This window comes from Molossus molossus, unplaced genomic scaffold (assembly GCF_014108415.1).
Source record: "Molossus molossus isolate mMolMol1 unplaced genomic scaffold, mMolMol1.p scaffold_m16_p_22, whole genome shotgun sequence".
NCBI lineage: Eukaryota > Metazoa > Chordata > Mammalia > Chiroptera > Molossidae > Molossus > Molossus molossus.
The window spans coordinates 20367416-20383714 of NW_023425358.1; the positions used below are offsets into that span (position 1 = coordinate 20367416).

A 16299-nucleotide genomic window follows, 5' to 3' on the forward strand; every position below is an offset into this window, starting at 1 on the left:
TCTTATATTCTATGTTGCAGAATCCTATTACATTTTCTATTCAGTGATGGCTGATAAATAGACCACTGAGTATAGGCTGATCTTTTGTCATGCTGGTCAGAGTGGTGTCTAGAACATCAGGTTGGTGTCACTTTCTGTTTAGAGCTCTAATCCAGGCTTTCTGATTCCTCACTTTGCCTCAGTGGACTGGTCTTTGTCACCTTCGGGCTTTGCCCATGCAGCCCATCCCCTCCCCTGGCAGAACCCCCCTCCACTGCCCCTGGTCAGGTCCATCCTAGGGTTGCCTCACCATCACCACCCCTGCCCTTCTATCCAGTGAGAGCTTGCCCCTCCAGCCCCTCTGCTGGACTCTGTTACCTGCCTCCACCCAAATGAGAAAGCAAGAACCTAGGAAGGGGGAAGTTGTGTGAGGTCAGCCTTGGATCACATAGCTCCTGGGTGTCAGGACAGCTGGTTAGAACTTGGCTGAGAAGTCCCTGTGGTGCCCTGCTCCACCCCATCCTCTCACCTGGAAGCGGTGGCAGTGGGAAGAGGACCACTGGGCCAGACCTGCTGCCTAGCCCTGGTAGCTAGTGATCCAGGTTGCTTGGCAACCTGGGTAGCAGAAGCTGCTAGGTCAACAGTCTATAATTCACCAGGGCGGGCCTTCCTTGTAGAGGCTTGGCCCCAGACAGTCCCATGTAAAGCTGTGACCCCATTCCTAGATGCTGACTCAGCCCTTACATGTTTTTCTAAGAAAGCCCTTTCTGGCCCAGACCACCATATTTCACTGGGTCTTCTATCCCACCTCTCCTTGTCCAGACCAACCTCCTGCTGCCTGCTCAGAGCAGGCAGAATAAAGCCCCATGTTTTCCCCCCACCATCTTGTAGGCTGTTACCTGTTCTCATGATCAGCCCTGCTCCACCCAGTCACAGGGCCATGGAAAACTCCAAATCCAAAGTTTTTATTACGAGTCAGAAGGTGCTCACCACAGTGTTGAGAAGAAATACATTGCACAGCTCTGCTGCAGGCCTGGTGGGCAGCCTGCCACCCTGACTCTCCTGAGTGGGCACCCTAAGGCATGTCACAAGTTGGTGTTTTCATTATTTTTTCCTTATAAAAACAAAACCAGTCCTGGAGTAGAAAGAAAAACTCTGATGAATATTCAGGACCAAGCTGAAGTGGGAAGGGTTTGAGTGGGAGGTACCAGGGGGTTGAGACAGTGGCCCAGTCCCTCCACTGTTGGCAGAAAGGGGTCCAAGGAGTGGGCAGGACACAGCTGACAGGAGGGCCAAACTCAGACAGGAGTACCCTGTCTTCATAATTTTTTCATTTCCACATACCATAGAAATGTAAGCAAAATAGCTATTTTATATATATTTATATATTATATAAATAAATCAGGCAAATAAAGAGTTCAGGGTGCTTAGATTGGGTACCCTAGAGGTGCCTAAAGCCAAGGCCAGATGCTAGGTCTCTGGTACCCAGGGCACCACCCAGGCTGAACTGAGGGTTTGTTCTTATTGCTGATATGATCAGGGCCTGGTTTTGGGGTGGGAGCACCTGCAGGCCCTGCCCCCAGCTCTTCCTGGCCTCTTTGGGACTGGGGAGCAGCCCCTGCATGGCCAAGGCTAGGTTGCCCTCAAATCTACATGTGGCCTTCAGTGCTCCCTCCAGTGCCCCTCCCCCATGGTGGCTCTAGCTTGTGCTCTCCCAGGGCCCAGCGGCCCCTCCCAGTCCCTTCTCTGTGGGGTCCTGGGCTCCTGGGGGGCAGTCTTGCTATGATGAACTACAAAACACTCTGGACTCGAAGGGTCTGTCTGGCTTTCTGATGTCTTAAAAAGAAGGGGCTCTTGCCAGGACACTTTTGTGGCAAGAAAGCACACTTAGAAAGTTGTCTACTAAGTGCTGTACTAAAAATATTTACTAAACATCTTTGCTGGAAAGAAGAGATTGTTTTTTCTAAAAAAGTCAAAAGTGGCTCCCTAGGAGGGGTCACTTCCTCCCTGGGTGGGGCTGGTGACAGGGCAGTCCAGAGCCAGGGCTAGCCTGCCTGAGTTGTGGTAACTGGGAGCTGGGGCCCAAGTCCATAATGAAGGGGCACAGGTGACCCGGTGCTGGAGAGAACTGGGTCAGCATTTCCTCCTTCCAAGGTGGGAACCCAAAAAAGTGTGGAAAAAGGAAAGGAAAAAGGTGGGGTGGGAGGGCTGTTAAGGACTAAACTGAGTGCATTCAAAGGTGGAGCAGGCTGTGCGGGGCCTGTATTTGCAGGAGAGGGTGGTGTTCAGAAGATGTTGGGGCACATATGCCAATCCTGCTTCTCCTTGGTCTCCCAGTAGCCACCCTTGTACACGAAGGCCATCTCCCTGGTCAGCGGGTCCAGCCTCTTCTCGAACCACAGCGGTGTGTACACGTCGGCCTCCTTTTCTGTTGAGCAGGCACAGTAGGCCGGTGGGCAGGTGGCCTCCTCCCTTGCCCATTGGGAACCCACTGCCCGGCACCCAGGCCCCCTCCTGCCCCGTTCCCTGGGGCACTCCCTCCGCCTCTCCTGGCCTCACCATCCTCCACATTGCAGCCCCGTGAGCAGGCCTCCAGCCTCCGGCGCCTCGACAGGCGCTGTTTCTCCTCCAGCCGCTGCTTCTCTGTGTTGGCTTCGTCCCAGTGCCCCTTCTCCATCAGCCTCTGGTCAGGCCGCAGGCGGCTGTCAGTGGGCGCCACACCCTCCTCATGCTCATTCAGGGTCAGGGCCAGCTCTGAGAAGTAGTACATGTTCTCTGCGTTCTCCCTGTGAGGAGGCCAGAACATGAGCATACCCCCCCAGCCCCACCCCTCTGCCCACCCTGGGTGCCCAGGACCTCCTGCCCCAGCCTGACCTCCACTTCAGCGTGTACACCCTGATGAGCTGGCAAAACCCAGCTGCTCCATTCACTTGCTTTCTGTACCACAGTCCACTACATCTATTTTGCTACATTATACTTCTCTGGGAATTTTCCCATTTTGTCCACTTTTTCAAATTTATTAAAGTTGTTTCATAATATCCTCATTATTATTGCTGTTATGTCTGTGACACAGCAGTGTCCCTGTTTGTATCTATGCTGGTTACATGTGCCTTCTCTCAGCTCTCAACTGTCAGGTCAGAGGTTTGTCCACTTCATTGGTGGAAGGTGAAACTTTGTTGGTCCTGTTTTAGATTTCTCTGTTTTATTTTGCTTTTATAGTCTTCCTTCTGCTTTGCTGGAGTTTATTTTGCTGTTCTTTTTCTAACTTCTTGAGATGGATGCTCAGTTCATCTCAGCTTTTCTTCATTTACTAGCATGTGTATTTTAAGGGTATATTTCACTCCCAAGTACTGCGTTAGCTGAATGTCACCATTTTTGATACCTATTACTTTCAATCATCCAGTTGTAAATATTTTGTAATTTCCATTATATCTTCTTTCACCTATGGATTAGTTGGAAGTATGCTTCTTAAATTTATCAACTTACGGGGATTTTTCTAGTCATTTCTTGCACAATTGCCTTGGAGTCATAGAGGATACCTGGTATAATTTCAGTTCTTTGAAATTTTCTTTAAGGTCCATTACATGGTCAATTTTTGAAAATGCTCCATATGTAATTGAAGATAATGTATTTTATAGAGTTGTTCAGTGCAGTGTTATACAAATATCCAGTGGGTTCTGTTGTTTGCACTTATCCTCCTGACTTGACTTTTACTTATTTTTAAATCCTCATCCGAGGATATTTTTCCATTTATCTTCAGATAGAGATACACATCCACGTGAGAGGGACACATAGACTAGCTGCCTCCCGCACGACCCGACCAGGGCCGGGGACGAACCACAACTGAGGTATGTGCCCTGGACCAGAATCGAACCCACAACTCTTTGGTCTGTAGGCCAGCGCTCTAACCACTGAGCCAAACTGGCCAGGGCTGCTGTATATATTTTTAGGCTATACTGTTAGGTACATAGTACATTCAAATGTAAAACTCATCTTCATGGTGAATTGAATCGTTATCACTGTGTTCCTCATCTCTAGTCTTTTTTGTTTTAAAGTCGGTTTTTCAATATTAATAGAGTTATAGAAGTTTTTGTTTGGTATTTCTATGGGCATATCTTTTTCCACCCTTTATTTTTTTGTTTTTAGAATGAGGGAGAAACATTGATTAGTTGCCTCCCATATGTGCCTTGACTGGGGGGATTGAACCCGCAACCTATGTTATGTGCCCTGACCAGGAATCAAAACTGCAACCTTTTAGGGTACAGGATGATGCTCCTACCTTTATTTTTTTAAGACTTATCTCTTGTAAGCCACATATGGTTGGATTTTTAAAATCTGTCTGAAGTCTTACACCTATAATGGGGGAGCATGAATGTAATTACCGATGTGTCGAATTTAAATCTATCTTTTTGTTGTTGTTGTTCTCCTTTTTTGGACCTCAGGTGCACAGTTGTGGATTAGTTATAGTCCTTGGTACATGACACCCTCTCTTTATTGGTCCTTGCATGGCCTGTATGTATTAAAGCAACCTCGCCACCCTAAACAAAAGGTATAATCCTGACAAAACCTACACCTAACCACACGGAAAACTCACTAATCCATCCCCTTTCAAGTAGCCATCAGCAAGCTTCCTGGGTTCTTCAGTCCCTTGCTCTCCTTTTAATAGTCTTAAGTGTGTGTGTATATATTTTTAGGCTATACTGTTAGGTACACAGTACATTCAAATGTAAAACTCATCTTCATGGTGAATTGAATCTTTATCATTGTGTTCCTCATCTCTAGTCTTTTTTGTTTTAAAGTTAGTTTTTCAATATTAATATAGCTACAGAAGTTTTTTATACACATATATTTTACATTCTTATTTTTAATTTTATAAAAAATATGTATTTAACCTTCAGGAACTTGCTTTTTTCAGTTTTATATTGTTTAAATTTATATTGCACTCTTGCTTTTTTCAACTACTGTATAATAGTCTCTCCTGTGAATACAGCAGTTATTTATCTAGTAAATTTAGGTTGTTTCCAAGTTGTTGCTGTGGAGTTATCTTATGCAGGTTTCTCATTATACATTTGCAGGAGTTTCTCTTGAGTACATATCTAGAAGTGGAATTGCTGGGCTATAGAGTCTGTGATGTCGTTAGGAGGTAAGACCAACCTACTTTCCAATGTGGTTTACCAATTCACACTCCCATCAGTGATGTCTAAGAGATACTGTCGATCTACATCATCTTCAACATTTGATAATGTCAGAAGTTTCATTTTTTAAAAATTAAATGAAGGTAAAAAAATGGTATCTCAGTGTGGTTTTGACTTGCATATCCCTGATTATCAACAATGTTGATCATTTTCATATGACTGACCTTACATGTTTTTTCTTTTTCTTGACATTTTTATTCATGATTCTTGCACTTTTCTCCTGGATTGTTTTTATTGATTGATTAGGAGTTCTTTATATATATTTTTAAGTTATTACTTTTAATTGTAGTAAAATACTTACGTATCTTGAAACTAATTCTTACTGTATTGTGATTACCTTCTCTAAATTTATGTATTCTTTTCACTATTGAAAATTGTCTTTTAGCTCTGGCTGGTGTGGCTCAGTTGGTTGGAACGTCATCCCATACACCAAAGGGTGGCGAGTTCGATTCCTGGGCAGGACACATGTGGGAGGTGGCCAGTTGATGTTTCTCTTTCACATTGATATTTCTCTCTATTCCTTCCTCTCTCTAAATCAATTTTTAAAAATGTTCAAATTGTCTTTTAATGAGTAAAATTTATTTTAATATAGTTGAATGCATCAGTGGTTTTTTTGTGTGTCTTAAGATATATTTCCTTATGGTCTAAAAGGTATTCATCTATATTTTCTACTTGGAGTTTAACATTATTTAACTGTAAGACCTTTATCTGGGGTCAATTTTTATTATAATGTAAGGGAAAGATTCAGTTAATCTTTTTCCATGTGGATAAACATTTTCCCCCCATCTTTTAGTGAACAGTGCCATCTTTTCACATGATCTGATATGCCACACATTATATACCAAAGATAAAAACATCTCTGGGTGTGTTTCTAGGCTCATTATTCAATTTCACTATAGCTTCAATTTAGTCCTGATATGTAGTAGGGCAAGTCCTCTTTTCTCCATTCTTCTTTATGAATGTCCTGGCCCTTTAGTCTTCATTATAAATTTAGAAATCATAATATCAAGCTCCATGACAATCACTATTGAGGTTTTTATTTGCTCTACTGACTCTTTGGATTATGAGATCTTTATTATACTAAGTCTTCCTACCCATGAACATGGTATCTTTCTCGTCTATTTAGCTCTTCTTTCCTATCTCAGTCAAGTTTTAGAATTTTCTATATAGAGGTCTTGAATATAGTATACATTTTTAAATTTTTAAATAAATTTCTGACTCAGTGGCCTCTCCGTTTCTTGCATACCAGGCACTCCTGTCTCAGAGTTCTGTGTCCCCATGCCGTAACCCATGCCCACAACACTGCCCCCAGATATGCCCTGCTGGCCCTCACTGCCTACAGGTCCCAGCACTCCTGTGCAGTCAGCCTTGGGTTATCTCCTCACTGGACCTCAGCTCTGCCAGGGCAAGGGGGTATGGTATACATTTTATTAGAAGGTCCTGGATGGTCTCCAATAGGATAATTGGTGTTTTCTCTTAAATTGTATTTTTGAGTTTTTAGCGTGTAGAAATGCAAGTAATTTTTGAGTATTACTTTTTTCTGAGTCCTTGGAGATCGATTATTGTGATGAATTAATTTATGGATTTTTCCAATATAAAAGCATCCTTGCATACCAGAATAAACAACATAATCGAAGAATGTTATCTTTTTTATACACTGTAGGATTTTCTGATGTCTCATTTTGGAATTTTGCTTATATATTCCTGAGTGAAATAGTGTCAAACTTTTATTTTCCTACTACTCTCTCAGCCTGGTTTGGTATTGGGGTTGCCCTGGACTTACAGTATAAGAGAACATTTCTTCTTTTTCTGTGGTCTGGAAGATTTTATATAAAATTGAGAATAATATATTTCTTGAAAATTTGGTAGCATTTACCTATAAAATCATCTAGGGTTTGTGTTTTCCTTGTGGGAATTTTTAAACTGCTTCAGTTTCTTAAATTATTATAGGACTATTCATTTTTATTTCTTCTAGACTCAGTTCTTATAAGTTAATTTTTAAAAGCTTGTCCTCATCTGAATTTTAATTACTTCTTTATACTTTACATGTCGTATGAAATATATTTTCATTAATAATATTTAGTTCTATATTTTCTCTTGATCAGTCTTCTAGTACTTTGTTAGCTTTTTCCCCTCAAAGAATCAACTTCTGGCATTTGAAACTTCTTTATTTTACTTTTTTATATTTTATTAATCTCTGTTCTTTTTTTAAAGTATATTTTCTTCTTTCCTTGGGTTTCAACTTCCTCTAATTTTTAGAATGGAAACTCAAAAGGAAAAAAAAACCCCTCAAAATTAATGAGCTTAAATAGGTATATAAGGCAATACATTTCCTTCAAAGCATTGCCTTTGTTACATCCAGCCAGTTTTGTTATCTTCTCATTCTCGTTCTAGGTATTTAAAATTTTCCATTCTAATTTATTACCTTACTCATGATTTATTTAGCAACTTAAAATTCTTTCAAAATATGTGGGGACTTTTTGTCATCTAGTTCATAACTTTTAAATTGTCTTATCATAGATTGTGGTCTGTATGCTACGCTCTATAAATTTGTTGAAGCTTTCTTAGGGCTTAGTACACATGATTTATTTTCAATTCATTCCATGAATACTTGAGTAAAAAGTATGTTCTTTGTTGTAACTGTAAGTTTGTGCATATCCTGTGTTATTTCGATCTCCATAATTTTTGCCGGTTGGTTATTTTCCCCATCAACATGTGAGAGGGGTGTATTAAAATCTCTCAATCTCCCCCTTTACTACCAGTATGTGCTTTGTATATTGTTGAGGCTATTTCATTACATGTATAATGTTTGAAATTATTATATATTTTTTAATAACTCAACCTTTTAACATGTAACAACTCTTCCATCCGTAATAATACATTTGTCCTAAAGTCTGCTTTACCTGATATTAATACAATTATTAATAGCTTTGTTTTGGTTAGTATTTTCATGATATATTTATCTTTTACTGTCATCCAAAACATGATGTACAAAGGTTATCTCTTAGAAGGTGCATGTATCTGGATTTTTAAAAAGTCCTTTTTTGGATATGTTTCTATTGTGTTAATTTACTGTTTTTTATTTGTTTTACTACTTTTTAATCTCTTCTTACTATTAAAAAATCTTATATCATTTCTTACTAATAAGAACTCAGCATTCCTGCCCTGGCTGGTTTGGCTCAGCTGTTTGAGTGTCTGCCCATGGTCCAAAGAGTTGTGGGTTCAATTCCAGTCAAGGGCACATACCTTGGTTGCAGTTTGGTCCCCGGCCCTGGTTGGGGTTGTGCGGGAGGCAACCAGTTGATTTTTCTCTCTCCCTCCCTCCCACTCTGTCTGAAAATAAATGGAAAATTATCCTCAGGTAAGAAAAAAAAAAGAACTTAGCATTCCTTCACATCCCTGGTGTTCTTTTCAATGTCAATGTGATGGGGTCTGGGGAAATAATCTACACTTTCAATTCTGATTATTGAAATACAGTACTTCCTCTTTTTCTTTGGTGTATATTGCAGCAACTTCTGGATTTTTCTCCCCTCTTTAAAGTACTTTGTCCAGTACCTTGTTCATTGTGGGTTTTTTGGGTTTCAAACCTGCTGAGGCTGTTCCCTGAGGACATTTATTTATTTTGCATTCATCTTCAGATAGAATGGGAAGGAGAGAGGGAGGAAGCAAGAGAGAGAAACATCGATGTGAGAGAGACACATAGAGTGGTTGCTACCGACGACCCCAACCAGGGCGGAGCCGAGGACAGATTGCAACCGAGGTACGTGCCCTTAGGGGGAACCGAACCCAGGACACTGTGGTCTGCGAGCCGACGCTCTAACCGCTGAGCCAAACTGGCCAGGGCCTGAGGCCATATTTTTATCATGCCCTCATATTTGTTTTTTCAATCCTCACCCGAGGACATTTTTTCAGATAGAGTAGGAGGGAGAGAGAGAGAAACATCGACGTGAAAGGGACACAATGAGTGGCTGCCACCTACACAACTCAACCAGGGCCGGGGCCAAACTGCAACTGTGGTACATGCCCTTAGTGGAAACCTAACCCGGGTCTCTGTGGACCACAGGCTGATGCTCTAATTGCTGAGCCAAACTGGTCAGGGCACATGACCTCATATTTGAATCTAGCTTGGTTGGATAGAAAATTTCATCTTCATTACTTTGAAAATATTACTCCAACATGGGCTGTTGAAAAAGTTGATGTCAATTTGATTCTTCATCCTTGACTGAAACCCTTAGAAAACCTCTCTCTGGAAACTATCAGAATTTTTTCCTTGGTGTTCTTAATTTTCATTATAGTGCAGTCTAGCAGAAAGTTTTTCTTTATCTCTTGTCTCTGGAACTCTAAAGGCTCTTTCAACCTGGGGTCTTTCATTTCTTTATTTCTTTCCTTTTCTACTGGGATTACAATGACACATATTATTTTAGTGGTTACTCTATGAATTATAATATGCATACTTCATACTGTCAGAAGTGAACATACATCTTGACCCTCCTGTTGGATAGTATGAGGATCTTGGAGAAGTTTTCTTCTGCCCCTGGCCAGTTTGGCTTAGCATTTAGAGTGTTGGCCCACAGACCAGGAGTCGAGGGGTTTGATTCCGGTCAAGGGCATGTACCTAGGCTGCAATTTTTTTTTTTATCCTCACCTGAGGACATTTTTTTATTTTTTGTTTAGATAGAGTGGAGGAAGAGAAAGAGAGAGAAACATCGATGTGAAAGGGACACATCGAGTGGCTGCCACCAGTACGATCCAACCAGGACCGGGGACAAACTGCAATCCAGGTACATGCCCTTAGCGGGAACCGAACCTGGGTCTCTCTAGACCGCAGGCCGACACTCTAACCGCTGAGCCAAACCGGCCAGGGCATAATGAAAGGTTTTTTTGTTTTGTTTTGTTTTTAATCCTCACTGGAGGACATTTTTCCATTTTTTGTTCAGATAGAGTGGGAGGGAGAGAGAGGAAGGGAGAGAGAAACATCGACGTGAAAGGGACACATCGAGTTGCTGCCACCCGCACGACCCAACCAGGGCCGGGGACAAACTGCAACCGAGGTACGTGCCCTTAGTGGGAACCAAACCCGGGTCTCTCTGGACCGCAGGCCGATGCTCTAACCGCTGAGTCAAACTGGCCAGGCCTAGGCTGCAATTTAATCCCCAGCCCTGGTTGGGGTTGTGCGGGAGGAAATAGGTCAATGTGTCTCTCTTCCTCCCTTCCACTCTATCTGAAAATCAATGGAAAAATATCCTCGGGTGAGGATTTAAAAAAAGTAATAAATAGAAAAAGTTTCCTTCCATTTATCTCTCTTTGACTTACATGACTGCAGTTACATTGTATGTTTAGATTTTAAACCCCACATTATTGTGTTTATTCACTGCTTACTTAGGTTCACATAAGTTTATGTTCTTCACTCATACATCTTAGATCTTCCATCTGGTATCAGTTTCCTTCTGCCAGAGATACATCCTTTAACACAAAAGGTGGCAAAATAAGTTTTTATTTGTTGGAAAATGTCTATTTCAACTTCACTCTGTAAAGATGTTCTCGATGGGTGTATAATTCTGGCAGTGAGTCTTTACACACATGAAGGACCTCATCTGACTGTCTTCAAGCTCCTGTTATTGCTGATGAGGTGACAGCTGTCAGTGTGCTGTTCCTTGGGAGGTAATGCCTTTTTAAAATCTGGCTGCATAGTATTTTTTTTTTATGTAGTTTCAAGTGTCACTGTATAGATTTATGTGTAAAAAAATTCTCTGCTGTTGTCTCTTCCCTTCCAGACCAGCTCTGAAACTGGACGTCTGCAGGGCTGCCCTGGCACTCTCCTGGACTCTCGGGGCTGCTCCAGGGACTCATTCTGGGTCACTGGGTGGTCAGCCTTCTCCTCTTAGCTTCTCTTTTTCCAGGTTTTGTATCTTTACCTGGCTTTTGATTACTTTTTCTGATGTATATTCAGTTGATGGATTCCATTAAACCTTCCTATTGAGTTCTCAATTTCAGTTATTTTTTTTTTCCTTTGTAGAATTTCTGTTTTGCTATCTTTGGAGTCTTTTGTGCCACTTTGTAGTTTTTTTGTTTCTTGGACTATGGGGACTCTGTCCCATGAATTGTTTGACATCTCTGCATAGGACAATTCACTAATTTACATTTGGGTGTCTGGCTCCCATTCTGAGATGTCAACCACACAACACTGCTGTCCACCCACATGTGGACTGACCCCTATGCCACTTTCTTTCCGTCTGGCTGGTTAGGGTCCCCTGCTGTCCACTGCCCCGCTGCCCTCAGAAGCCCCTTGCAGCTCCACTCACGGCAGCGGGTACTTCTTCCACAGCAGCTTGGCCGGCAGCGTCTGGTATACTGTCTTCTGCTTCCCGTCCAAGCTGGGGCTGCTAGGGCTGCTTTGCACGATCTTGGCGCACTCCATCTGTTCATCCCATGTGCCTGACAGCACATAATGGGCCTTTCCCTGGCCATCACTCACCACGCCTGTCACCTGTGGACATTGGCAGGACCAGCATAGGCACAGGCCTTCTCTGGGTTGGCCCTCCAAGGCTCAGAGAGGTGGTCTTGCTTACCTTCCGGGCCACCTCTTTGGAGAAGTAGCTGTAGGGCAAGAACTTCAGCTGGCACCGGTCCTTGGTCTTATGGTTCACAATCTCAATGTCCCCCGTCTGGTAATAGAGGGTAGTGGTCCGTGGCCTATTCCCCCCGCCACTCACACCCCCTCCCTTATGATATCCTCCTGACCTGGTCAATCCAGAGTTTGCCCACAATGATGTTATGTACAGTCGAGGTGCTTTTCCTCCACACATAGTGATTCCCACTGGCCTGGAATTCTAAGTGGATGGCACCTGGAAGCAAGATATAGGGTCAGATGTCCTGGTCCACCTGCTCGCCCACAGTCCCAGGGGCCTGAGAACTGGAAGCAGTATTCATGCAGGCTGGGGAAAGGACACCCAGGCCAGGGAGGCATCCAGGAAGCCAGAGGGCAGGGCAGGGAACATACCTGCAGGGAAACTAATGTCACCCTGGAGGCCCCAAGCTGGCTTCTGGGTTTGGGAAAGCTCTTCCCCCTTATCCAGTCTTTCTGCCCTGGGAGAGCACAGCTCCCAGCTCACCTAGCGGCATGATGGAGAGGTATTTCCCTCGGAACTTGCTGGAGATGGTGATCTCCTGCCAGAGGCTCCAGCCATTCTTGGAGAACACGTGGTGTGCGGCTGATGGAGGGTGGTGGCTCACCTGAGACCAGACCCACAAAACATAAGCGTCTGCTGCACATGGGCCCAGGCCTGCCCTATCCCAGTAAGAACAGTTCTGTGGTCCTGACAGCAGGCCGGCTACTCCTCTAAGGGCTACTAACCCATGGAAGGCCCCCAGAAAGAACAGTGCCATGGCAGCAGGTGCAGCCTGGACAGCTGTCCTGGGCCTGTCCCAACGCTTGACTCCTGTGGCTTGAAATGAGGGTGATGACAGGACCTGTGCCTCAAGGATGGCATGGTACCTGTGATAGGCTATGCTGAGGCGTTCTTATCTACTGAGGGTTTCTGTGCCCACCTTCTAGTTAACTTTCCTCCCCTGCAAAGGGGCATATCTACTGTACTGTGTTACACTGAAGAAGCCCAGACTGAGGCAGCCATTTGAACTGAGGGGCAGAATTGAGGCCTGACTCCAGGGTGGGAGTCCAGGTGGGTGACCTGTTCTGGGCCGGGTTGGTGCAGCAAGCTCTGCCCACCCATACCAGGGCCCCAGCACCTCCACCCCTTCCTCTCACAACACTGGGCACCCCCGATCATTGTCTCCTTGCCAGGACTCCCTCCACCAACCTTCCCTGTCAGTCCTTCCTTATTTATGTGGCTCTTTTGGTGGCAGGGTCCTAGGGCTCAGCCGTTCCCCAGGTACCTCATTCCATCTCATGGCAGCAGTCAGGCCCCAGCCTTGCTCCAGAACTCCAGCTGTGCCCTCCAACTGCCCACTGGACACCTCCACTCTGATGGCTTCCCAGATTGATCAGAGCTCCAGATGCCCCCGCCTGCATCTCTTATCTCTGAAAGTGGCACCTCTACTTCCTTCCTATATGTCAGAAGCACAGGCCAAACCCACCACCCACTCCTGTGTGATGGGTGAGTGGCCCTGGGGCTGTGTCATCGCTTCCTTCTTGGGTAGGCAATTTGGTCCTTCCAGTTGCTCACACCAAATGCTTTGGAGCCATCCCTGGCCCCTCTTTCTCATGTTCCTAATTTAATCCTAAGCAAATCCTGGCCACTCTTTCTTCATATTGCATCCAGAATCCTCCCCTTCCTACCGGTATGTCCCTTGGCCATGGTGGATGGTGCAGAGGCCTCCCCGCTGCACCCTTACATCCTGTGCTCCACTCTCACCACGGCAGCCAGGGGGACCCCAATAAAACAAGTCAGGGTGTCATACATGCCTCTTCCAGCTGCCAAAGCCTGCCTAGCATCCTCTCTGTCCTCCCTCACTCTCTGTCAAACTACTCCTTGACCAGCTCCTTGCAAAAAGAGCCAGAACCATCCAACATACACAGTACCTATCCCCCACCCCTGCCTCATGAGAACAGTCACTTCCCAGCTGGTTGTACCGTCAATGCCTGAATAGCATCTGGCACATCATGGGCACTTGATCAACTGTTGAACAAAGTAATGCATTCACTCAGTAGTTCAGGCCAAGAACCTGGGATCATCCTTGCCACCTTCCCCTATCTCCTTCTCTCTCCCCATATCCAGAGCATTAGCAGATCCCTAGGCTCCACCTGCTAAACATGCCCAGGCTTTGACCTCCCCTGGTCTGGCCATCACAGCCACCTCCTATAGGTCAACACAGTAGCAGAGCCTGCTTTTTAAACTTGCCACCAGATTGTGAACCACCTGCTTTCTGAGCTCAGTCCCAGGACCCAGAGCCATGCCCAGCACATAGGACATGTTCAGCAGCAGCCTGTCCTGGAAGCTTTATCCTGGGCACTTTTCTGCACACTTGTCTAAGTCCTCTCATTGGGGCACCGAAAGAATCTCCCCTCTTCACACAAAGACACCATGGATCAACTTGAGGTCCACTGCTGAGGCTCCAGCCCAGTGGTGACCTCACAGGCCAACCCACCTGGACTCCCCCACAGTGCCAGGCAAATGTCCCCTGACCACTGCTCCTCACAAGGTACCTGGGCAGGAGAATGTCCTCACCATGTCCAGGTGACCTGCTGGGACAGCATGCCCCTGGGCCTGCCCCTGCCGCAGGAAGCCTAGCTGCTGACTGGACCTCAGCTTGATGGCTCCTTGGGCATGGGTATGTCAGGGTCAGAGGCTGCTGCATCCCATCTGTCTGATTCCTATCCCCAGGCCTGGCAGGAGCAGTTCGGCCGGAGTGTGAGCAGGCCTCACCTGCTCGCAGAGGGAGCGCAGGCCCATTTCATCAAAGCGGTCCAGCTCGAAGGTCTCCCCCAGCATGGGGTTGAAAGGCTTGGCGATGCGGTGCACCGTGGTGGAGTAGGAGGACACAGAGAAGGCAGCCACCAGGCACATCTGCTCCACTGAGTTGGTGCAGTGCACCGCCTTGTCCAGCAGGTGGTGGTACTCCAGGTCCTCCGTCAGCCGCTGGAGCATGGACAGGGGCTCGTTGAAGTTGACCTGCAGGGCGGGCCAGGGTCACCACAGCATCCTTGCTTTTCTCAGACACTGCTACTCAGACAGCACCTTCAGGGAGGTTCCTCTGATAACCTAACACCACAGTCCCACCTGCTCACCTCCCCAGCCCCTCCTGCCTCAGTTTCTTCACAGCCCTCATCACTTCCTGACCTGCTGTCTTGCATAACTGCGTTACATTTGCTGTCTGTCTCCTATCAGGAAGGCCAAGGCTTCTGACTTGTTCAACACTGAGTCATAGGAATTAGTGAATTACAGACAAAGTGAGTCTGGTCTTTCTCATATTCTGAGCTATTATGCAAATATTCTGTTGAGACCCCTGTGGAGGGGCTCCCATCTCAGCCTCAGTAGGGCAGAGTCACCTGGTCCCTGTGGTGCTGGGCTAGCCATTGGGCAGGGTCTTCCCTGAAACTCAGAAGTGGGTGCTGTCATTCTCCTCATTTTGCAGATATGGACACAGAAGCTGGAGATGTGAAGGGACTTGTCTGGGGTCACAGTGAAACTAAGTCTGGCCTGGCAGCAAGGGGGTGCCAGCCCTGCCCTTGGGTGTGACCTTGCTGGGGGGCACCAGGCACAGCTCCTGGCATGGAGGAGGGCCCACCTGTCTATACACACAGCCCAATCCTGCCATTCCCGTTGACAAGGTCAGGACAGCCAGGACATCATGAGGCCCCATCAGGTGCAGTGATGTTCTGGGGGTCCCCAAGTCTCTGATCACTGCAAAGCCCCTCCCTGAACATGACTCAGTAATATATTCCACACTCCTCAGGTGTCATTGACAAAATGACTCCCAGGGCTGCTTGGGCTTCACACAGGCCATTACTTCTTGTCCACACACAAGAAAACAGTCCCACCCGCCTGACGCCCTACCGGCATGGGGATCTTGGAGAGCTCCCGGCCAATGCAGTTCTTCATGATGCTCCAGAGATTAAGGCTGTAGTTGGGTTTGTTGGGGATGCGGACACGCCTCTTGACTTTGGGGGGGGCCTTGGGCACAAGTGAGGCGCCGTCCAGCACCTGCCAGAGAAACAGTGTGCACATCAGGGGCCAGAGCTTCAGCCCTCTGGGCCTTGTCCTCACCTCTGACCCGGGGAAGCATGAGGACCAGCTGCTGGTGGGACCCAAAGGCAGCCAGGGCACTGGGCCTACCCTAGGGGCCCTGAGCTCAAAGTGCCAGCCTCCCGCTTCAGCCACTCTCAGGGTCTCCCCATCACTCACATTGTCTGCCGAGGTCCAGTCCACAGGGTCAGCAGTCCCACACTCAGCTTTTCTGCAGGAAACAAAAAGGGGGAGGCAGGTTATTTACAAATCCCAGGGCCTCCCTAGGACCTGGCCACCTTCTATATAGACCCTGCAGTGAACTCCAAGGCTTCCTCTCCAATGGGGCACTTCTCAATTCAGGGCACGCGGGGCTGCAGTTTGGAGGGGCTCCCACTCACTGATGCTTTGTGGAAGTGAATGCTCAGCAAAGTCCTCACCTT

At 46.1% G+C, this 16299-nt stretch overlaps 1 protein-coding gene across 4 annotated transcripts in view; it reads right to left on the reverse strand.

The window, feature by feature from the left end:
• Positions 1–880: 880 nt before the first annotated feature.
• The window catches only part of OSBP2 (oxysterol binding protein 2), a 163969-nt gene continuing 148550 nt past the window's right edge, over positions 881–16299 (reverse strand). For 2 of the 4 annotated variants that reach the window (XM_036277023.1, XM_036277024.1), the window contains 9 exons: positions 16037–16088; positions 15689–15835; positions 14558–14803; positions 12287–12407; positions 11916–12019; positions 11744–11839; positions 11477–11661; positions 2539–2765; positions 881–2407 (listed from right to left, as the gene is read on the reverse strand). In XM_036277023.1, coding sequence (XP_036132916.1) covers positions 2265–2407; positions 2539–2765; positions 11477–11661; positions 11744–11839; positions 11916–12019; positions 12287–12407; positions 14558–14803; positions 15689–15835; positions 16037–16088 — 1321 coding nt within the window. In that variant the 3' untranslated portion in view covers positions 881–2264. The remainder of the gene's footprint in view (positions 2408–2538; positions 2766–11476; positions 11662–11743; positions 11840–11915; positions 12020–12286; positions 12408–14557; positions 14804–15688; positions 15836–16036; positions 16089–16299) is intronic. The other 2 variants (XM_036277025.1, XM_036277026.1) reach the window with 1 other exon arrangement.